The 25257-nt window shown below is 39.6% G+C and overlaps 1 protein-coding gene across 2 annotated transcripts in view; it reads right to left on the bottom strand.

Annotated features, from left to right (window-relative positions):
- Pur-alpha (Purine-rich binding protein-alpha) overlaps positions 1-25257 on the bottom strand; it is a 358677-nt gene that overhangs the window by 178242 nt on the left and 155178 nt on the right. For both annotated transcript variants that reach the window (XM_070093372.1, XM_070093373.1), the window contains exon 2: positions 6072-6187. In XM_070093372.1, the coding sequence (XP_069949473.1) occupies positions 6072-6187 (116 nt within the window). The remainder of the gene's footprint in view (positions 1-6071; positions 6188-25257) is intronic.

Genomic DNA, 25257 nt, shown 5'->3' with positions numbered 1-25257 from the left:
CGACCCCTGAGGAACACCGCTTGTGACGCGCCCCCATTTTGATTTCTCCCCATTCATGCAAACTCTCTGCTGCCTATTTGTCAGCCATGCCTCTACCTAGGATAAAATTTCTCCTCCTATTCCTTGTGCCTTACGTTTTCTCAACAGCTCTGATGTGGAACTCTATCGAAAGCCTTACTGAAGTCCATATACACAATATCATATTCATGATTATGATCTACCTTCTCAAATACCTTAGTGAAGAAAGCTATTAAATTCGTAAGATAGGAACGCCCCCTTGTAAAACCATGCTGAGATTCATTAAATCAATTTATGCCTTTCAACATGTCTACGAATTGCTTCGGCAATTAGTGATTCCATAAATTTACCAACTATGGAAGTAAGGCTTATTGGTCTATAGTTCGAAGCTAAGCACCTGTCACCTGCCTTGTAAATAGGTAATACATTTGCCATTTTCCACTTGTCTGGCACTATGTGAGTTTGTAGTGATATGTTGAAAAGATTAGCCAAAGGTTTACTAAGTTCTTTTTTTTTTCCTTTAAAACCCTTGCAAACAGTTCATCAGGACCTGGGGATTTGTTAGGTTTTAATTTCTCTATTTGTCTGAGGACCATGTCACTAGTTACTCCAGTCGTGCATAGTTTATTATCATCCTGTTCTACATAATTTATTATTTCTGGAATTTTGCTAGTAACTTCCCGAGTAAAAACTGAGAGGAAGTAGGTATTTAAAAGTTCACACATTTCCTTATCACTGTCAGTGATCTGACCAGAGTTACTCTTAAGTGTGTCTATCTTGTCCCTAATCTTACTTCTGTATACCTGAAAGAACCCTTTTGGGTTAGTCTTTGAATCCCTTGCAACTTTAGCCTCGTAATCCCTTTTTGCTTTTATTTTTTTTTCTTTAATTGAATATACTGATTTCTTAACAGCCCATCCCCTCTTTTGATACGCCTATATATGCCTCTCTTTTGGCCAATGAGATATTTTAATCTATTGTTCATCCATTTGGGATCATTTTTGTTAGATCTAATTTCCTTACTCGGGACAAAAGTCAGTGGTCAGTCGTCACGTGAGGTCACAGACCCTGAGCTGCTTTGGGGATTAGCGTGGACGGTTACAAAGCATGGCTTGCTTCTGCAGTGTTTTAAAAATTGAGGTTGGAGAGTTGAAGGAGGAGGTCTTGCTTCTCCAGGAGGAGATTAGGAGGCTGAAGGTCCACCTCAATGGGTCTGGGAGAGAGTGTGAGGTGGCTGGAGTTGTGGGAAATGAGGCTTCTAGCAGTGAGGTGCAGTCTGTCTCTCGCTGTGAGGAGGCTGTAGTTGGGGAGGTAGCAAAGGCTACCAGCAGTGAGGTGCAGCCCAGCACCTGCTACAAGTGGCGAGTGGTTCACAGTAATGGGAGGCGCATCAGAGTAAGGAAAGTTAAGAGTGAAGATTCTGAAGGTAGGAAATCGCTTCTCTGTTCTTCAGGATGAATGTACTTCAGTGGCCAGTGAAGGTAAGGGTACTACTGCCCCTGCTAATGGAGGTAAGCGCATTCTTGTGGTTGGTGACTCTCAGGTAAGATATATTGACCGTGCTTTTTGTAATAGGAATAAGAAGATGAGAGATAGAGTGTGCTTCCCTGGAGCTGGTGTAGGGGACATTGTCAACAGGCTGGATAATATCATGTCAGGTAATGGGAACAAGCCCATTATCTGTCTCAGTGCTGGTGGAAATGATATTGGGAAGGGTAGGAGAGAAGAGCTGCTAGATAAGTACAGGTCAGCTATAGATTTCATTAAGTCTAAGGGAGGGATCCCAATCATATGTAGCATCTTGCCTAGAAGGGGAGTAGGAAATGAATGGTTGTCTAGGGCAATTGGTGTAAATTGCTGGCTAGACAGATACTGCAAGGAACTTGCAATCCCATTCATTGACAACTGGAACAACTTTTATGGCAAACATGATATGTATGCAAGGGATGGGGTACATCTCTCTGGGGCAGGGGTGGTAGCACTTGCAGACTCGATTGAGAAGGCCATTGGTGAAATGCCTATGATTTTAAACTGATGGAAGATAGAGGTACGGGTGTGTGTGGGAAACAAGCAGGTTGCAACACTAGGGTTGGAAACAGTAAATGTATAAAAGGCATTCAGCATGAAGTTATAAATAAAGACAATAGATCAGGTCAGCATACAGAGGGGGACAGCAGAGGGCAGCAAGGGACTAGCTCCCTTAAGGTTTACTATACTAATAGCAGGAGTGTAAGAAATAAGATAGATGAGCTAAGATTAATTGCAAGTGCAGGAAACATAGATATTATTGCTATAACAGAGACCTGGTTCAATCTGAAAGATAGAGAGATGCCCTCTGAATGTCACATACAAGGCTATAAATTATTCCACACTGACAGGGTCAACAGGAAAGGTGGTGGAGTAGCGATGTATGTCAGAGACAATTTAAATTGTTGTGTTAGACAAGATATTAAATTAGAAGCGTCAGCCACTGAATCTGTTTGGTTACAGCTTCTCGAGGGCCGAGAAAAACTAATTTTGGGTGTGATTTACAGGGCCCCAAATCTTGATAGGGAGTGCAGTAAACTTCTATGGGACGAAATTCGTAAGGCATCTACATACGAAAATGTTGTGCTAATGGGAGATTTCAACTATAGACAGATTGACTGGAGCAATTTGACAGGAAATTTAGAGTCAGGTGACTTTCTTGATACGATCCAGGATTGTTTTTTAAAACAGTTTGTGACAGAGCCAACTAGGGGAAATAACCTCCTTGACTTGGTTCTTGCCAGTAGGGAAACACTAATTAATAATCTTGAGGTTAATGATGAGCTTGGGGAAAGTGATCACAAATCACTCAGTTTTAATATATCATGGAATTCCCCTAATAATGGCAATCAAGTCTCCGTCCCTGACTTTCGCTTGGCTGATTTCATAGGACTGAAAAATTACTTAGGTGGGCTGAACTGGAATGACCTGACTAAGGGTCAGGTAGGTGGTGATGGTTGCCGATATGATGCTTTCCAGGGCATAGTTCTAGCTGCTCAGTCAAATTATGTTCCAAATAGGGAAATCAGATCAAACAAAAATGATCCTAAATGGATGAACAATAGATTAAAATATCTGATTGGTCAAAAGAGAGGCATATATAGGCAAATCAAAAGAGGAGAGGGGCAATTAAGAAATCGATATATTCAGTTAAAGAGAGAAATAAAAAAGGGAATTAGAAAAGCAAAAAGAGATTATGAGGTTAAAGTTGCAAGAGAATCGAAGACTAACCCAAAAGGATTCTTTCAGGTATACAGAAGTAAGATCAGGGACAAGATAGGCCCACTCAAAAGTTCCTCGGGTCAGCTCACTGACAGTGATAAGGAAATGTGTAGAATTTTTAACACATACTTCCTCTCAGTTTTTACACAGGAGGATACCAGCGATATTCCAGTAATGATAAATTATGTAGAACAGGACGATAATAAACCGTGCACGATTAGGGTCACAAGTGACATGGTCCTTAGGCAAATAGATAAATTAAAACCTAACAAATCCCCAGGCCCTGATGAACTGTATGCAAGGGTTCTAAAGGAATGTAAAGAGGAGCTTAGCACACCTTTGGCTAATCTTTTCAACATATCACTACAAACTGGCATGGTGCCAGATAAGTGGAAAATGGCAAATGCGATACCTATTTTCAAAACAGGTGACAGGTCCTTAGCTTCGAACTATAGACCAATAAGCCTAACCTCCATAGTGGGAAAATTTATGGAATCAATAATTGCCGAGGCAGTTCGTAGCCACCTTGAAAAGCATAAATTAATCAACGAATCTCAGCATGGTTTTACAAAGGGGCGTTCCTGCCTTACGAATTTATTAACTTTTTTCACTAAGGTATTTGAGGAGGTAGATCATGGTAATGAATATGATATTGTGTATATGGACTTCAGTAAGGCTTTTGACAGGGTCCCACATCAGAGACTATTGAGGAAAATTAAAGCACATGGAATAGGAGGAAATTTTTTTTCCTGGATAGAGGCATGGTTGACAAATAGGCAGCAGAGAGTTTGCATAAATGGGGAGAAATCAGAGTGGGGAAGCGTCACGAGCGGTGTTCCACAGGGGTCAGTGTTGGGCCCCCTGCTGTTCACAATCTACATAAACGACATAGATGAAGGCATAAAGAGCGACATCGGCAAGTTTGCCGATGACACCAAAATAGGCCGTCGAATCCATTCTGACGAGGACATTCGAGCACTCCAGGAAGATTTGAATAGACTGATGCAGTGGTCGGAGAAGTGGCAGATGCAGTTTAATATAGACAAATGCAAAGTTCTAAATGTTGGACAGGACAATAACCATGCCACATATAAACTAAATAATGTAGATCTTAATATTACGGATTGCGAAAAAGATTTAGGAGTTCTGGTTAGCAGTAATCTGAAACCAAGACAACAGTGTATAAGTGTTCGCAATAAAGCTAATAGAATCCTTGGCTTCATATCAAGAAGCATAAATAATAGGAGTCCTCAGGTTGTTCTTCAACTCTATACATCCTTGGTTAGGCCTCATTTAGATTATGCTGCACAGTTTTGGTCACCGTATTACAGAATGGATATAAATTCTCTGGAAAATGTACAAAGGAGGATGACAAAGTTGATTCCATGTATCAGAAACCTTCCCTATGAGGATAGACTGAGGGCCCTGAATCTGCACTCTCTAGAAAGACGTAGAATTAGGGGGGATATGATTGAGGTGTATAAATGGAAGACAGGAATAAATAAAGGGGATGTAAATAGTGTGCTGAAAATATCTAGCCTAGACAGGACTCGCAGCAATGGTTTTAAGTTGGAAAAATTCAGATTCAGGAAGGATATAGGAAAGTACTGGTTTGGTAATAGAGTTGTGGATGAGTGGAACAAACTCCCGAGTACAGTTATAGAGGCCAGAACGTTGTGTAGCTTTAAAAATAGGTTGGATAAATACATGAGTGGATGTGGGTGGGTGTGAGTTGGACCTCATAGCTTGTGCTACCAGGTCGGTTGCCGTGTTCCTCCCTTAAGTCAATGTGACCTGACCTGACTAGGTTGGGTGCATTGGCTTAAGCCGGTAGGAGACTTGGACCTGCCTCGCATGGGCCAGTAGGCCTTCTGCAGTGTTCCTTCGTTCTTATGTTCTTATGTAACCCTACCTACCTGACACATAGTAAGGTCGTCCCAATTAGCTCACCCAATATAACACAATTAGCACCATTATCAAGAATTTATCAAGAATAATTTTAACATTTGGCTTCACTGATTGGGCAATAACTGTTACTCACAAAGGGACTTCACTATTCTCAGTAAAGCTAATTATGCCGCATCCTGTAAAATATATCAATGTATATTTATTTATGCCAATTTTTAAGCAACTTTAGACGAATAATTAAAATCTTCATAAAATAGCTTTTAGGAGCCTAGGATGAGATACCTGGACACAGTGTCTAGTAGTAAGACGTGGTGACTTAGGAATCTCTTATAAAACCGCTGTTTCATCACGACACACTTCCCGTGTAGGGGAGACGTTATTCTAAGAAGATAATTCGTCAATAATAATAATTCTATCTCTGCTGGAACGAAACCGTTGAACATCCCCGTAGCTATTAAATCCTTTGTGTACAAAGTGACGATATCCTCGTCGCTCTACTGAAGTTTCCCCAGCTCAGGCTGACATTGCATGACCTGATATACCAAAACCATCCTGTGCAATGAATTAAGACAGGGAAACACAGCTAACTTTTGTTCCCATTACACAGGTTTCACAGAATAGGTAAGCAGCCTACTACTGCTGTAACCAATCTAATTTAACAACAAAATGATAGCTCCAACTGTGGACTCCAACACCCAATACAAAGGTGCATTTTGCTAGGCCAATGTCAGATTACATGATGCCTAAAGTCAAGCTTATTGGAGATAGCATCCACAATTGGGTAGAGAGGACGGCAGATTAATTAGGAAAACACAAAGTATCCTTCCTAACATTTTGGACACTGACTTAGGTATTTGAAAGGCTAATGGAAATAAGAAGCCATTGGCGCTACTCACCTCCGCCACCTTCATGAATCTCCCGCGTCTGTTCTGTTTTACATCTATGTAGAACCGCTTACTCTGGATTTGAAGCATCTTGGTAGCTAGCTCCTGCTCTCCCACTTGTTGCTGCCCTGAAGAAAAAATGTGAAGTAAGTAAAATGTGGCAACGGTACGAGACAGTAATGTAACTCTATAATAAAAATAATCCGTCACTTGAACATGGTCATATTAATGACAAAATAAATTGTCTAAACAGAAGAATAATGAAATAAATTCATCACTAAGAAAATGACATTTGCTTCCTTAAGAAGTAAGCGAACTACAGAACTCCTCTCAAAATAACGCTGCTAAGATGCAAAAGCATCCAGTCTATTAAACTTACTTTTCCGAAAAATATAGAAAAACAATATATATTCTACTGAGTGAATACAAAGCAAGGTATCCATTATTCCCTTCAACATTACTGACAATATTGAAAGTTCCACACACGAAGAGGGAGGTGCAAGCATATTTTAATGGTCACATATTTTCATGGGTGAGAAGTGTATGACCAAATCCTCAATATCCGCGTAACGATTGTTTTTTCAAGAAAATTATAAAACAGCCCCATCATGCCGAATCCTAGACATCTTGATGTTTGATACAACCATGTCACAAAAGTACTTATTATAAAACCAACTTATTTGTAAGTGATGTGGTTGAAGGGCACAGCAGTGGGCCGCCTGCTACACGCAACCACTACTTCACTTGCTTATCCATTATGCTACTATCATAAGGCTGTATCAAAATCTTTTTATAAATTACATTTTGTTCTTGAATAATTATTACAATCCAAAAACTCAACAGATCAGAATATAAAAGATTTAGAATATCTAAATGCAAACTTTCATTTTGCATACTACATATTGCAGTTGCACTATACAACAAATGTTTTATCTAATTCTATGATATCTTTATATATTTTAATAAATATATGACTGTATGCACTGAGTGCATTTGTGTATGTATACTTAAAGTGGTGTATATCTCAGTACTTTAAGTTTAATTTTACCAAAACAGGACCTTATATGGATCTAATACATGTACTCTGACTAGTGAACAATAGATGTCCTCTGACTGGTGATGAACAGATCACATGCAACCTTAATTAATGTATAGTCGACAGACTTTAAACGCAATTAACTGCTAATGATTGTCTCCAATATTTAAACTACACTGATTTTTTTCAGCTGAACTACACATTAGAGGAGTTTATATGTCACCTTTACAAATACTGTATTGACAAATATTTACTATTTTCCATTCATATGTCAAATGATCTTTCTTAATGAAGTGAAAAGTTTTTCTTGCCAGCCACGGCCCCCCAGTCTCACAAAACATTATAAATAAAAAAAATAAAAGTTAAAACATCTAAGAAGTATAATTAGAGAGACAGGAAAGCAAAGTTATGTGTAAACTGAATGAAGTCTCAGTTTGTATAATATTCTTACTATTTTAAGTGTTCGTATATGTAAAACATTCAACAAGATTTTCATTCTGAAGTCCCGAGAATATTCTTAATTTATATATTATTAAACGGTAAAAACTTATTCTGTTGTTAATTGCCACTTATACTTGAAGGATGTTAAGAAAGTTTCAAGTGGTTGAGCAGAGCTGTCAGTACATGTCTGCTGGTTTAAATTACTTATAGTTGTACTCTGGGAAATTTCCATAATTTGGAAGCTGTGAAATGGGCGCACATACCTTTGACGACTTCCGAGACTTTTTCTACTTCCAAAGCGCGGTCTTGGGCCAGGCTCACACTGAAATTAATACACGTGTCGTCCCAGTCATTCAAAGCTACTAATATTACCCCTCCTCACAAAGGTGGCAATAAATCATTCACGATAAACTACAGCGCTAACTTCACGCATTATCAAAACCTTTGAACGGGTCCTAAGACTCAAGATTGTCAACCAGACGGAATCGCAACAATTCCATAATCCAAGGCAGCATAGGTTTAAAGCAGGTCGCTGCTGTCTTTCACAATTACTAAAAAATTACGAAGTGGTCTTGGCTGCACTGAAAGACAAGTTAAATGCTGACGTAGTATACACTGATTCTTCGAAAGCTTTCTACCAGTGCGACCATGGTACTTTAGCACATAAATGCAAAAGGAATAACTGGTAAAATGGGCATACGACTCTCTAGTTTAACAAATAGAACCCAGATAGTAGTGGTAAACAGAGTGAAGTCGGAGGCTGTCACAGTGAAAGACAGTACTCACCCCACTTTTGTTTCTCATATTTAGATCCGACAAAGACAATGATATTAATCACAACACCTTAACATCCTTTGATGATGACACCAGAATTTATACGACTCTTGAAGTGAATATAAATCAAGTGTTCCGATGAGCCTCAGACATGATGTTCAAAGAGGACAACTTTCACTTTCTCAGGTATGAATAATGGTAAACAATACTGACAAATAGATAAGACACATGTGCAACAGTTACTGCAAAAAAAAAAACTCGAATCACTCAATAGAGCGTAAGAGTAATGATAAATGATAAATTGGATAACTAGAACCTTCAAACAAGGGGTACCAAGCTAATGATGATGCTCCTCACGTCATTTATCTCTAGGCTGGAGTACTGATGTACTCTAAACAGCTCCGTTCAAGGCAGGCAAAACTGCAGATGTGGAGAATGTGCAGAGAGCCTTCACTGGTCGTATAGGCTCAGCAAAGAGCCTAAATTACTGAAAACATTTGCAGTCCTGGAGCTGTACATCTATGAACATTGAGGAGTACATTATAATCTACACTCTGAAAACTCAAGGAGGACTGGTCCCAAATCTGCACACACGAATCGTTCCTCACGAAAGTAGCGGCTTAGTAGAAAGCAAGTACCTTGAAGATGGAACTGGACAAGTTTCTCAAATCAGTATCCCATCAGCTAAGCTATAGTGCTTACGTAGGTTGGACTTCGTGCGGCTATCACCACAGCCTGGTTGATCAGGTCATCCACTGGGAGGTCTGGTCCAGGACCGGGTCGCATGGGAGTTGACACTAAACACTCCAGGTGCTAGACACTGTACAGTAAATAAAGTCTTCTCAAGGGTTAAAACATGGTTCACTAATTGGCAGTAGAGAGTTTGCATGAATGACGATGTTGAATGGGTACCAGTTGCAAGTGGTGTTCCACAACGATAATTGCTACCCTCTTTGTTCATAATCTATAATAATGGCGTTGGTGAAGGAATTAAAACAGATGAAAAAGTATCTTTACAACTAAACAATTATTTGGAAAAAATAATGTTATGGTGGTAAAAATGGCAGATGCAGTTTAATGTGGAATAATGGTAAGTCCTAATCTTTGGAAAGGAGAATAATTCTGGCATCAGTGAACTGAATAATTCTTATCTCTGTCTCTTCAATATTTTTGCTGTAATCATCAATATCTAAACATTTTACTTTACTCTCTTGATAACTGTTTATATTTCCAAAATCCATATAAACACTCATATCTCCCTTTCAGTTTAAAGCCCCATCGACTACAGTAGTTAACGCTGCTACTCCACCTCTACATAATGCACCCCGCCTGTTTAGGCAGTGCACTGCCTAGCAATGTGACTCCATTCTTATGTTTCAAACCTTAGAATGTAGATGTGGAACCACTGTAATTAGTATTTTTCTGCTGTAACTTATGTTTATTTGAATTCCAGAAAAAAAAAATGACAGATTTTACGCATCCCAATATGCGTTTGAACTGATACAGGAAGTAAAAGTCCTCTACATATTCTCCGGCTCTGTACTCTGGATTACATGCAATGGGACACTAATCCATTTTAAGACTGTCATCGCAGATTTTTTGTATCTATAATTTTCCTTACAGCAGTAAAGGTAACACCATTTCTTGAAGTTTAAATGGTCCAGCTTGGCTGCTACTCCCTTTTTTCCCTCCCCTCACCGGTTACTCTGCTCAACTGAGTGGTGTGACTGCACTTAGTTCTCTGTTCCAGGTTATATTTATTAAATTTTTCAATAACTGAGTAGCTGAAATTTGATTTACATCAGCCTGAAGGTCTGCTAAATTCACGATGGCTGCCGCTCATGTAAGTTCTAGTATTGTCTGCAAAGGATGATAGTGCCATCACCCGCGAGTACAATACCTAACGAACAAAAGCTTTCGCTGCGTTAAGTCTTTCTTCTTAGTTGACTATGTTATGAAGTTCAACATATTTGCCCACGTTTCCAGTTACAGTGTTTCTTTTGCAGGTACCGTGTGTGTTATCTATTCAGTGCATATTACATGAGAATTCTGCGTGTCTTCCAAGTACTGTCATCATGGCAAGAGCCTGGTACCCAGAAGATCCTAGAAGCCGTCATTTGCTAGCTATACTTATATCACTATTATAACAAATAATTATTTTTTTCTTATTCCTTATTTAAAGGAAGTGCAGTAAATGAGTTTGGTATATGCATGTCAATAGAGGTAACTTGAGTTTGTAAAGGTCTCTAGGGTCTAGATGACACTTCATGGTACTAAACAGGAAGCTAAGTAGCTATATAACTAGATCAAATGCTGCACATGTCTTTTTCACCAGAAAAGTCTACAAAATTATCCTGAACTGCGAATGGTTAAAATCAAATCAAATCAAAGTTTATTCTCTATAAGGATTACAATGCAGGGTTTAAAGATTTTGGTTATTGTGTGGTTTACATATAGTAAAATACTAATTACAGAGGGGGCCACTAGAACACCTAGAATGGCTAGGCATTCCGTCCCCTCCCCCATCTTGTTGCATATTACTAAACTGCAGCCTATATATAAGATGCTTTTGTCTAGTGCAGTGGCTCACAGCGTGAGGTGATAGAGGGGCAGCTGCAGGAGGTAGGCGAGTTTGGGTCATGGCTGGGTATGTAGGAGAAAGCGTGAGGGTGGATGTGGGTGGTGGAGACTGAGTTGTGTGCCTGGGTGTGTTTTGGCTAGGGAGGGACGCGAGCAGACAGTGAACGACCTCCACACTCCAGACGGCCTTACTTTGGTGAGGGGTAATTTTAGCGCGTGAGGTGAGGTGAAGTGTGGTGTGGTGGGCTGGAGGTCATGTGTGTGAGGCAGAGGGTGGCCAGGCTACCATGTTACCTGGCGTGACAGTGTCACAGAAAAGCAGGTGTCAAGGCCACCACCAGCCTCACGTAACAGTACGCTGCCTCTGCCACACTCAGTGGCAAGCCAGTAGCGCCACGATCAATACCCACTGAAGGTCGTCTCTGCAACCTCCGCACCACTATAACACACGAACTATTACCCACACCATAAAAATCATTAGTATCCTCACATAAATAACTTCAACCTGACAACCTCAGCTACATAAACACCTCATTCTCGCTATAAATTATCTCCATCAATAAGAGGCTCCTTGCACACAACATACGTCAAATCACATTAACCACGTTCCGTACTAACCAAAATTGTATACTTCAGCAAGTGAGAACAATACTAGTAAACAGAACTACATCCTAAGCAGACAAGAAGAGCGCAGGCTGGAGTGTTTCATCAGAGGACAGTGTCTATCAGTACTTCACCTTAAGGGATGACCCCAGGCAAGTGGCTACACCAGCTGCACACTAATAACTCTCTCTCACTAGTGTCACCAAGATATAATACACAACGTGTGTGGCAAGTGGTGTATGCACGGCTTGTAGGTACCATGACAGCTGCATACCTCTGACCGGTTTAGAGATCTACTCTCTCAGTCCAGCCCCAAGCCAGACTTCCCACTTTACCTGATCAAATACACTGTTGCTGCTAGAGACTCACAGTCGTATACAGGTATCACAACCTGGCTGATCTACACATTTAACAAGTAGATTAATTTCCTCTTTAAAACTTCGATCTTTGTTTGGGCAACATTTCTGTATTTCTGGTAGAAGGTTAAAGGACCACAGATATCTGTAATGTTAACACTGTTCTCTACTTGTAAATGTCAACCCTGCTTTTCATTATTTCCTTCCTTCTCTCTCCCAGTAAGTTATATTAGTGCGAACACTGGGGACCTGACCCTCGATTATTTCTCAAGTATATTATCGAGCATCAACTATTAAAATTTTGATAAGTGTGCGGTTCATTTCTCATATTTGTCACTATAAATCATCCAAGTGTCTAGACGAAAATAAATACAAACCTAAATGAACTATAAGACATGCAATTATATTAAATTCTATAACCTATAGCACAAAAGTGTTATATGTAATAATAATACCTTTCTTAAATTAACCGCAAAAGCAACTGCTCAAGGAGAAATTAATGCCTTTCCTGAAGTTACAAATTATATATACTGATGGATCGACACCAAGAGTACAATGACAGGACTACATCTACTCTTGTTGCCAACTATGATCAAAATTAAAGCAACCAAGTTAAGAATTAACAACCAGGCCTCTATATTACAAATTGATCTTATTTTTTGCCATCCTCATGCAACTAACTTACGACAATAAGCTCGACTCCTTGAGCATTACTGGTTCTATATAGAATGTATTCATCAATGAATGCACTCCATTCGCAGAGAGATAGAATAAATGTACAATATTTACGGGTTCCGTCGCATACTGAATTACTCCTACATGAAGCCAAGCTGAAGAGATATTCTCTTATCTTGGAGATAGCTACACCAGCACATTATCTTGGAGATAGCTGCACCAGCACATTATCTTGGAGATAGCTACACCAGCACATTATCTTGGAGATAGCTACACCAGCACATTATCTTGGAGATAGCTGCACCAGCACATTATCTTGGAGATAGCTACACCAGCACATTATCTTGGAGATAGCTACACCAGCACATTATCTTGGAGATAGCTACACCAGCACATTATCTTGGAGATAGCTACACCAGCACATTATCTTGGAGATAGCTGCACCAGCACATTATCTTGGAGATAGCTACACCAGCACATTATCTTGGAGATAGCTGCACCAGCACATTATCTTGGAGATAGCTACACCAGCACATTATCTTGGAGATAGCTACACCAGCACATTATCTTGGAGATAGCTGCACCAGCACATTATCTTGGAGATAGCTACACCAGCACATTATCTTGGAGATAGCTGCACCAGCACATTATCTTGGAGATAGCTACACCAGCACATTATCTTGGAGATAGCTACACCAGCACATTATCTTGGAGATAGCTACACCAGCACATTATCTTGGAGATAGCTACACCAGCACATTATCTTGGAGATAGCTACACCAGCACATTATCTTGGAGATAGCTACACCAGCACATTATCTTGGAGATAGCTACACCAGCACATTATCTTGGAGATAGCTACACCAGCACATTATCTTGGAGATAGCTGCACCAGCACATTATGTTTCAAGCTGTTCAGAATCTGCAATATCAGGTTATTGCCGATAAAGGATTAAGCAATCAGCTGAGAACTCCGAAATTATCATTTATCGTATGAAAATCAGCATTTCAATGTTCTCAGTTTCTCCCATGAAAGGGAAAGTAGGACCTACACAGATCAAAAATCATCCAAACTTTTCTCCATGTACAGTAGTCTGCCAATTAATTTGGACAGTAAAATTTTTTGTGATCTCATATGCCTTAGTCTCCGGCTTAATGTAGTTTGGGTTCTTTTGTTTTCAGAACAGTTTGCTACTGACTTCTGGCAACCATCCAGCAGTGGTGTTACCTTGCGACTTTTGTCAGGGCTACAACAGCTGTTGTTCTGTAAGGCTATTCCTGCAAGCATACTCCATGGATGAATGTGGTTTTGCCAATTTCTCCCCTTCATGTTAGCCCTTAACCATTAAACTGTACAAGCAGATATATGTTAACATGCGTAGTGCTCCAAAAGTAGATCTACTTTTTTTTACATATTTTCAATAACAAAAAAAAGTAGATCAAAGTTTTTTTTACATGTTTTCAAATGTAAAAAAAAGAAAAGAAGATCTACTTTTTTACATACTTTCAAATGTTGAAAAACGTAGATCTACGTTTGGACAGTTTAAGGGTTAAACTGTCCAAACGTAGATCTACGTTTTATCAACATTTGAATGTATGTAAAAAAGTAGATCTTTTCTTTTGATCTACTTTTTTTTGTTATATTTGAAAATATGTAAAAAAACGTAGATCTACTTTTGGAGCACTACGCATGTGAACGTAGATCTGCTTGGACAGTTTAAGGGTTAAATGGTGAAATTCATGGTGGATGTTACACCTAGGAAGCGTACAAGTATTGTAGTTCTTAGAAAACAAGCCGATTTGAGTATCAGACAGATCGCCGAAAATTTGAGCCTAGCAAAGTCAGCTGTTGGTAGGGTTCCGAAAATTATTATTATAATCAAAAAGAAGCGCTAAGCCACAAGGACTATACAGATAGGGTTCCGAAGAGAGCTGACGACAGTGGTGATTGTGGAGCGCTACGTGGAGGAAGATGTGGAAGAAAACGCGAGACTACACCTCACGATGACAAGGTTATCATAAGAAAAATTATGAAGGATCCCAAGAACGCCAGTAAAGATCTACAGAGAGCTTTGGCTCCTTGAAGCTGGCAGAACTGCCAGAAAGTCTGTACAGAATCAATTATTGACTGCTGTTATGAGAGAAAAAACAGCTGCGTTGGGCACTCACTCATAAGGGATGGACGACAGATGGAGAAAAGTTATATTTTCAGATGAGGTGCATTTTGAAGTACATGAGTACACATTAGTAGTAGTGAGATGGAGCAACGGCGAACCTTTTCAGAATGGACACATTCAACAAGCGCCAAAACACACACCTAAGATGATGTTTTGCTGTAGTTTTACTGTTAAAGGTCTTGGACGGCTTGTTATTGGTGATGGAACGATGATAAAGACTCCTGATGGAGAAGGTATTTTCCAGCAGGATCTTGCTCCATGCCACACTTCCAGAAAAATGCCAACATTCTTCGAAAAGAGTGGACTAAGTGTTCTAAATTGGCATAGAAACTCTCCCGACCTCAACCCATCTGAGAATCTACGGGCAATAATCAAACACAGGATCGCGAAATAGGACTGTTCAACTGTGGAGAAACTAACTGCTGCTGTTAATAAGACCTGGTACAATGACGAAGAACTTGCCAAAATGTGTTCAACATTGATCAATTTTATGCCAAAGCGTGTAGAAATGCTTATAAACGCAAAGAGTAAACATATCTCTCATTACATCAGTTATATCACTGCTGTGTATTTTTCAAATAAACATTAACTTTCCAAATGCCTTATTACATCACTGTCCCAATTAATATGCACATTACTGTAATTATATTTAAGGTTTAAATAGGTATGCATATAAGTAATTAAGCACAGCTTATTGAAACTATGGGCACATAATGTACATTTTCTACAACGGTATTCAGAGCACACACGTTATGTGCACATAAAAATTACATTTTGAAGATATAATTTATTACAACACAATTAAGTCAAACACTGATATATTTCTGAGCAGAAGAAACATTCTCCAGTTATTTCACAGAAAACAATTTGATTAGCAAAACTTGTACATTAAAATTTTCTTCGTCAAAAATGAAGGGAAAACTTCCTCTGAGGGAAAAACACATCGGCACAAAGTTTGAAGCCGATCAGAAGAAGCATTCTCCAGTTATTGAACAAAATCCAACATAATTTACACTTACACAACCCTCCTGAAAGGTGGCATCTATTTCATTAGATGAATCACCCATTAATTTTACTTTAATTAGGGAAAAACGCTAAACCAATAGGGGTCATATAGCACCTGTGGAACATGAAGCATTCAGATTCGATCCAAGGAAGGGAAGAGTAAGTCCAGTACCTTCTATCATAAGCCACTCACCAGCATCAAGGTAAAATAATGCAATAATATGAAATACTATTACACCATTACCAGACTACAGTAGCACCTACATACTCCATTAACACCAGCTTCTTCTATATACCATACACCAGTGTTGAAATTTCTAAAATTTTATCACAGAAACAGGAAATGGTCTATATAAAGTTGAGCAGAGGTCACCTGCACTTGTCAATTACTCCACAAACCTTCACTTGGCAATAGCAAACTAGGGATGAAAATTTTGAAGCTAATGGAATAAGTCATTGTGAAGTTATAAAGGAAAACCTTGGAGGAAGTTAGCGAGACACATTGAGATGATGACATGACCACCAGATCTAAACCAGTTCTTCAGGAGAATTATCTCTTTGGTACTGCAAGTATGTTCCAGACACACACCTCTACGGCGAAGATGGCGCTCCCTCTACAGAAATCGACGAATAACAGATCTCAAAGGCAACAGAATCTCTGAAGCACGATAAACTCTGGTTAGAGAAATGGAGAACAGTGAACAAAAATTTACATCATATAGAGTCCATTAGAGACAGAGAGAGCAAAGAGCCATAACTAAAGTTAGAAGAAATCCAAAATATCTCGTCTGCTATGCAAAATCCAGGGCAAAAGCCACATCCACTATTTGGCCTTTACTTAAAGTGGACGGAACATACACTGATGACAATAAGGAAACGATTGAAATACTGAAGTCAACCTCTACAGATCGAAGACCCAAATGAGTTTCTCATGAACACTCAAAACTCTGCAAACATCTCAACAATATCCAACTGACTTTGCAAAAGCAGCCATCGACAGCATGTCAGTGCACTGTTCTCCAAACTTGTGGCATTCCAAATTCATCAAAAAGTGTAAGAAACTATCTCGAGCCTTTAGTATTTTATGAAGGAGGAGCCAGGACACAGTTGTCATCCCAGTCAATGAAGAGCACTGACGTTGATCCACTTCACAAAGGAGGTAGTAAAGTAATTGCAAAAAGCTATATACCAATAACCCTAACTTCACACATCAATGTCTTTGAGCAGGCCCTAAGAAGCAAGACTGCCAACCACAGCAATTGCACAATTCAGGGCAGAACGGGTTTAGGGCAGGCCACTCCTGCCCTCGAAACTGCTAGAGCATTAGGATGTGGTCCTGGATGTTCCTAACACAAGCTAAATGCTGATGTAGTGTATAGTGATTTTGCAAAAACGTTTGACAAATGTAACCACAGTGTAACTGCGCACAAAATGAATGCAAAAGAAATAACTGGAAAAGTAGGTAAATGGATATTTCATTTCTTAAAGAGAGTCCAGAGAGTAGTAGTAGTAAACAGAGTGGAGTCGGAGGATGCTTCAGTGATAACCTCTGATCCACAAGACATAGTATTCGCCCCACTTCTGTTTCTTATTGACAAGGACATAAATCATAGCAACATTCATACACCCCTTGATGAGTTTCGAGTCTTGCTACTCTCGGAACAGGTCATGGGGCAGGCTCGTCTGGGGCTAGCCTGGTCAATCAGGCTGCTGCTGCTAGAGGCCCGCCGCCCCACATATCAATCACCGCCTGGTTGATTTGGCACCTGGTGAAGATACTTGTCCAGTTTTATCTTGACAACGTCTACCCTTGTTCCAGCAGGGTTTCAGATATTTTCTGGTAAAATATTGAATAATCTGGAGCAACGAATGTTGATACAATGTTCCCTTATTGTGCCCACCGCACCCCTGTTTTCACTGGGTTTATTTTGCACTTCCTCCCATATCTCTCACTCCAGTATGTTATGGCAGTGTGTATATTAGGGACAAGGTCCTCGAGTACCTTCCAGGTTTATATCATGCATCTCTCTCCTCCGTTCCAGTGAGTACATATTCAAGACGTTAAGGCGTTCCCAGTAATTGAAATGATATTTACTGACTCTATGAAGGCCGTACACGATCTCTGTATTTCAAAACTGAGACACATGTGCAACATCTGGGTGTCTTTATTGTAGACGTGTCACCATCCAGTGACTTCATCAATACAGATTCTAGGACATAATTTGAAGACAGTAGAACTATATACAAAAGATGATGCAATCAGTCCCTCAGCCTTGGAGTTGGTGTGAAGAGCACCGTAGTCGTGTAGATTCTGGAGCAGAGTGCTCTTCACACCAACTCCGAGGCTGAGGGACTGATTGCCTCATCTTTAGTATATAATTCTACTGTTTTCAAATTATATCTTAGAATCTGTATTGGTAAAGTCACTGGATGGCGAAACTTCTACAATAAAGACAACGAGATGATGCACATGTGTCTCAGTTTTCATCTTGTCGGTACTGTATACCATTCTTGTACATCTCTGTATTTGTTCAAACATTGATATTTCTCCTGCTTTGAACGGGGATGTCAAAACTGAGCAATATTTCAAATGAGGAAGCACTAGCGATTTAAGAAGTGTCACCATTGGTATTATTTGCCTTGTTCTGCGGGTTCTCAGTGCTCACCCAGTCATTCTCCTGGCTCTCCTGACTTTTGTCTTATTATGTTCTTTGAAAGATCAACTGACATAGTTATTCCCAACTCTTTCACGTGTTCCTTTCGTTCTATTTGATAATCCTCTTGAGATTTGTATACAGTGTTACTTTTGAGTTCATCATTCTTTCAATACCTAAGCAGGTGGAACTTATCACCAATAAACGTCGTGTTGTTCTCCACTGCCCACTAGAAAACACTGCTTATACCTTCCTGCATTTTTTTTAGCCTTCTGCCGTAGTGACTTTCATGCTTATTTTTGTGTCATCTCCAAATGATGATACAAAACTGTGACGGGTGTTTTTACCTAGGTCCATTATGAGGATGAGAAACAGCAGAGGTGCCAGGACAGTGCCTTGGGGAACTGAGCTTTTTAACTCGCTGATGCTGTATTTCATTCTGCTTACTACTTTTTATGTTCTGTGTTAGGAATCCGAAAATCCATCTTCCTACCTTCCTCGTAATGTCTATGGCCCTCATTTTGTGTGCTATCATCTCATGATCGCATTTGTCAAACGCTTTTGCCACGTCTGTATATATCATATCTGTCTTTTGGTTGCCTTGCAATGCTTCCGTAATTCTGTCATAGTGATTCAGCAGCTGTGACAAGCATGCTGGTCCTGCTCTAACACCAAGCTGGTATAAGTTACGCCGGTTGTGCTGTTCCATGAAATTTGTCGCACTGTAACATTCTTTGATGATGACACCAGAATTATCAGGCGGATGTAATGTCTTCCAGTGGGTCTCAGACAACAATATGATGTTTAACCAGGACATTTAAAGTCTATTTCTTAATGAAGGATGTTTACTTATTATTAGGAATAGTAGCAGTCCAAAGATGAGGAAAGGGGAAATGTATGTAAAACTATAATACAATACAATACCAGCCATGCCTAAAAGACCGGGGATACTGACACGTTATTAAACTATGCAACAATCTAGTTGTGTTTGCAAGTCTAGTTATAACTCCTGGTTCAGTTTCTTAACTCTTATTTGCTTGCCTTTACAGAATCTTATCTGTTAGGGCCTACTTATTCCTGAAACTGTGTTTGATGTTGACCTCCACCAACATGAGTAGGACCCTAATTACTTTCACCCTACCCTGATATCTCGTTCCATATAGCTACTGTCTTCCTTCTTGCACATGCAGTACTTCATAAGCCACTGCATTATTTACCTTTAATTCTTGCCTATTCTTCAACTTTACAGATCAGTCTCGTGTACTGAATGCTCTTGCGCACCCAGCAAGTTTACAGTCTGTCTCAGTCAGTCAGTCAATGTCTGTCTCTGTCTCTCAGTCAGTCAGTCAATGTCTGTCTGTCTGTGCCTCTCTCTCTCTCTGTTTCTTTTACGTACAATCTCAAATACTGTTTCATTGCAGCTTCGATTAACTTTGGTCTGCATGACTCACAAACTCGTAATAATACAAAATACACCTGGTCACAGACCGGGCCGCGGGGGCGTTGACCCCCGGAACTCTCTCCAGGTAAACTCCAGGTAAACACCTAGCTGGATGAATCTTGTCAGGCGGCTGGTATAGTCCAGTGAATAACACATTGCCGTGCAAGTTTTAAGACTCTCGTACATCCTAGAATTTTATGACGGTGGTGGAAATAAAGCTGCAATGAAAAGCTTGGGTAGACTATCTTCCTCGACTGTTTGGTAGTACATGGCATAACAACACAGAGGAGGCTGCTACATAAATTTTAAAAGAAAGCAGGAATATCAGGAAAGAAAGTCATTCAGGTGTGACAGCTAACACGCTAACACTGGTTACAAGTGGACTGTCCAAAGGATCACTGCTGTTGCTGATACACGCAAGTAATATGCCAGAGACAATTTAATCTTACATAAACCAGTTATGTAATACACTGAACCAACAGATAACAGAACCCGCTAGCAGTGGAAAAAGACCGGATTTCATCTTCACAATCAACGAGGAGCTAATCAAGATACAATCACAGTAACAATATGATCACATCATCATCAAGATACAAACGAGTATACACTTAGGGATGGGGAACTCCAGTAATAATGTATGAGAAGTATGTTCAGTAACTTTAACTTCACTGATCATAAAGCTGGGACAAAATTAACAGAACTATCAAATATACCCTGGGAACCAAAAATCATCACCAGTACCTGGAAGAGCTGGAAACAGAACCACATAAGATCTGCATTAAATATGTACCATATGAAATGTGAGGTAAAATCCGTAAGATTAGGCACTTTGACTCGAAAATATTTTAATTTTAGCTAAAATATTTTAATTTTGATGGTACACGAGAAATTGTCTGAAAAACGAAAATGATCATATTTTAATCAAAATTGTTGTTACAAATACATTTTCAAAAGAAAATTTGAGCAAAATCTTACTGCTTTACAAGAAATTAAAAATATTTTTTTTTTCACGTTTTCGAATATGGTTTTCTAGCATTTGTAAAAAACCTAGAAGATCAAATATAGAAAACGTGTAGAAGAATGTACAGAAGAGGACTACCGAGTTGCTAAAAACAGGAATGTATCACAACGAAGGAAAGACAATTATGACCGATTGATCACCGAGATAGAATAATATGAGACAGAAGAAGCACAAAGCAAACAAAATGCCACCCAGAATAAAAAAAAACTATACATATGCAAAATCCAAGTTAAGAACTACCTGTAGAATTGGACTATTAATAACAGGAGGTTCATACAAAGACAACACCAACCCAGCGAAATTTTAAAAGACCAATATGAGATGTTCAGCAATCCACTTAACTAAAGCAGGGTGGAGAATGCATATTTATTTTTAATTTCATCTGAAGGTCACACAGACATAAGCACTAGTCCCATAGCATACCAGACACATGGAAAACATACCTGCTCACTCAGCACATTATTAATTAAAAGTGCAATGTTCCAACAGCAAGAGCACACAGTATCCTTTAGAGAAATAACCTAGATCTAGGTGAAATATCAGAGACAAAGAGTGCACACATAGCTCCTCTGCATCAAGGTAATACTACAGCACTTGCTAAAAATTACACATCAGTATATCTAACACCTCACATCACAAAAATCTTCCATGGAGTGAAGAGACGCCAATAAATTTTATGTAATAGCACAACTACACAAGCCGGTAATAATGGTAGAATTACCATTAGAATGTTATGTAAATGGACACAGATGCAACTAATATGACATTTTATTGTTGCAAGCTTTGACAAAGCTTCTGGAAATGTCATAGAAGCAAATGAAATGTCATAGAAGCAAATGAAATGTCATAGAAGCAAATGAAATGTCATAGAAGCAAATGAAATGTCATAGAAGCAAATGAAATGTCATAGAAGCAAATGAAATGTCATAGAAGCAAATGAAATGTCATAGAAGCAAATGAAATGTCATAGAAGCAAATGAAATGTCATAGAAGCAAATGAAATGTCATAGAAGCAAATGAAATGTCATAGAAGCAAATGAAATGTCATAGAAGCAAATGAAATGTCATAGAAGCAAATGAAATGTCAGAAGCAAAGACGTTGTGTAGTTTTAAAAATAGGCTAGATAAATACATGAGCAGGTGTGAGTGGGTGCGAGTTGGACCTGACCAGCTTGTGCTACTAGGTCAGATGCCGTGCTCCTTCCTGACCTGACTAGGTTAGGGCGTTGGCTTAAGCCGGTAGGAGAATTGGACCTGCCTCGCATGGGCCAGTAGGCCTTCTGCAGTGTTCCTTATGTTCTTAATTACCTAACATTAGAGCTGGGAGGACCATGCTTGTTACAGCTGCTAAAACCACTAGGACAGAATTACGGAGGCGTAGGAAGAAAACCAAAATGCAGATGTAATATACATAGATTTTGCAAAGGCATTTGACAAATGCAATCATGGAGAGACTGCACACAAAATGAGAGCCACAGGCATAACGAGGAAAGTGAGCACATGAATTTCCGACTTTCTGACAGAGCACACACAATACTAGTAGCAGTAGTAAGCACCAAACCCAATATTTGCAAAGAAAAAAGCACAGTACCCCAAGGCACGGCCCTGGCACCTCTACTATTTCTTATTCTCATAGCATAAAAAAAAACTCGCCACAGTTCAACATCATTTACAGATACCAAAATAAGCATGAAAACCACCTACGTAAAAGACACGGAAAAACTGCAGGAAGATTTAAGCAAGGTTTTTCAGTGGGTTAGTGGAAAACAAGATGACGTTTAGTGATAAGTTCCAGCTCCTTACATAAGGAAATAATGAAGAATTCAAAAGAGACACTGTAAACAAATCCTAAAAGGATCATCAAACAGAACGAAAGAAACGTGTGAAAGACCTAAGATTAACTATGTCGGCTGATCTTTCTTACAAAGAACATAATAAGGCAACTGTCACGACAGCCAGGAAAATGACGGGGTAAATAATGAAAACATTTAAGACAAGGAATATAGTGACACTACTTTAAATCGCTTGTGCTCTCTCTACTAAAGTGTTGTTCAGTGCTGACAGCTCTGTTCAGGACAGGGGAGATATCAGAGCTGAAACAGACACAGGAGATTTACAGCCCACATAGTCAACAAAGCATTTAAGTTATTGGGAGAGAGACAGTCTTAAATATGTGACAAATGGTTTGAAAACCGACAAGTTAAAGGTTAAGACACACATGCAACATATGGGAATCTTTATGAGAGAGAGAGAGAGAGAGAGAGAGAGAGAGAGAGAGAGAGAGAGAGAGAGAGAGAGAGAGAGAGAGAGAGAGAGAGAGAGAGAGAGAGAGAGAGAGAGACTGACTTGAAGGCCCAGTTTCAAATCTGCACGCGCCATAGCAACATACTGAGAGATGAAAAAAGTCGGGGCGTCATGGGCATAATAGAAATTGTATCAACATTTGTGGTCCCAGGCTATTCAATATCTTAGAATATATCAGAAACTCTGCTGGGACAAATGTAGAAGTCTTCAAGAGGAAATTGCACAAATACCAGATCAACCAGGCTGTGATGGGTATGTGGACCACCTGGCTGCCCGCAGCAACAGTCTGGTTGACCAGGCAAGCACCATATAAGCCTGGTCCAGGGACGGGCTCCGGGAGTAGGAAACTCGCGATACTAAAAAAGAGAGTGCACTATTAATGATTGTACGTGCTGGTGTTTGATGTGCCAGGCTAATGTGAGGAGTGCCTGAGTGCCCTGTGGTGACTTCGATGGACTGTGTACAGTGAACATCCTGGCTAACCAAGCCGTCAACCAGGAGAACTTGGCTGCGACACCAGCACGATAATCTCAAGAACCAACAGGTAAACAACTTATTAACAAGGTAAACTTGTTAGTTGGTTGCTTTTATGGAGTTTATATATTATAAATGTGTGCTGTGTAGTAGTATTTTTTCATATTCAGTAGATTTCCTTGATTATCACCTAAGTAATGTTAGACTGATTTTACCAACTGCAACTTACTTGCCACATAAACTTAATATTTCACTCCAAAATGCGGGCAGGAAGACTCGCCTAAATTTTTACTGTATTTTTTCATTTCCCTTGATATACCTCTGAAGTGTTACGAGTTTTTCTACTCCCAGAGCCTGACCTTAGGCCAGGTTCGTCTGGTGATTGATAGTATTATATCTGGCATAATGGTAAGCCTCCCTTCCCAGCTTATATTCCACTTCCAGTCCTTTTACTCTCCGAGCCTCTAAGTCATACTTATCTGAGTTTAACTTCAGTCTGTCCAGGTCTCCCTGAAGTGTGTTTACATCTTATACGTTTTTAATCCTTCTCATTAGTTTCATACGTCAGCAAACGTGGAATCTCAGACTCATCAGTACTATTATTAATATCTGGTCTAGTGTAGTCTGGATCCAGGCCCTAAGAACGACGACCTCAAGACAATATATTACACACAGCAGAAGCCCCAGTAATGAGCCTGGTCAATAGTGTATCCCACTCCTCTCGCACATTCTATCCTTCTAATTGTAACAATGCTCTGCATGTCTACTTGACCATTCCTTCCTTTACTCCTGCTCGTTTTTATCAAGTTGTGCATTAGCCCTTTTAACAATTCAGAAAGACTGAGTCCAGCCAGCCTTGCCTTTCTTATCTCTAACCTGTGATATCATTTACCTTCCGTATATATCTTTCCTTCTCTAGAGTCTCCATTAACCTCGTGTTTAAAAGCTTCTCAAGAACTTTTGTTATCATACATCAGTACGGGTTTCCTCTCTCTAGTTTGATGAATATGAGAATAACAGCGTCGTTTCTTTATTCTATATTTATGTTCACTTAATATGAAGACAAAGTCAAGTTTCCTTGGAACGTTTTTCTCTCGTTATCATATTCTTCTCACGCTGGATCGAAGTTTTTTAACACTACTATCATTAGTTTTCACCTCCATACTTCCGGTCCCCCGATGGGTGTACCATTTTTTTTCGCCAGATTTAAAATCCACCACTGTGTATTTTGTGTAATGGCATGTTGTTCAATGGAAGACTATGTATTACTAGGATTAGTAGTAAATGGCATGGTGAATGAAGCACTGAAGAACTGTACACACGTCGGTGCCGGATCAGCAAGGCTGTGGTTCGTACGCTGGACTGCGTGCGGCCAGCAGTAACAGCCTGGTTGATCAGGCCCTGATCCACCGGGAGGCCTGGGACGCTGATCCCCAGAATACCCTCCAAGTAGACTCCAGGTAGGTAGACGTCTGTTTCACACATTACTACCTTTTTAATAATCTTACAACACTCATGGCGTAATTCATTCTCTCAGAAATCTCCTTTTTCCTAGTTTATTAGTTCCCTACAGTTCCGTTGGTTTATTGCAAGCTCCACCCCGTCTCCTTCCATTACACACACACAAATACACACACACACACAAATACACACACAC

This window comes from Cherax quadricarinatus, chromosome 42 (assembly GCF_038502225.1).
Source record: "Cherax quadricarinatus isolate ZL_2023a chromosome 42, ASM3850222v1, whole genome shotgun sequence".
Taxonomy (NCBI): Eukaryota; Metazoa; Arthropoda; class Malacostraca; order Decapoda; family Parastacidae; genus Cherax; species Cherax quadricarinatus.
This window is presented reverse-complemented; position numbering and strand designations above follow the sequence as displayed.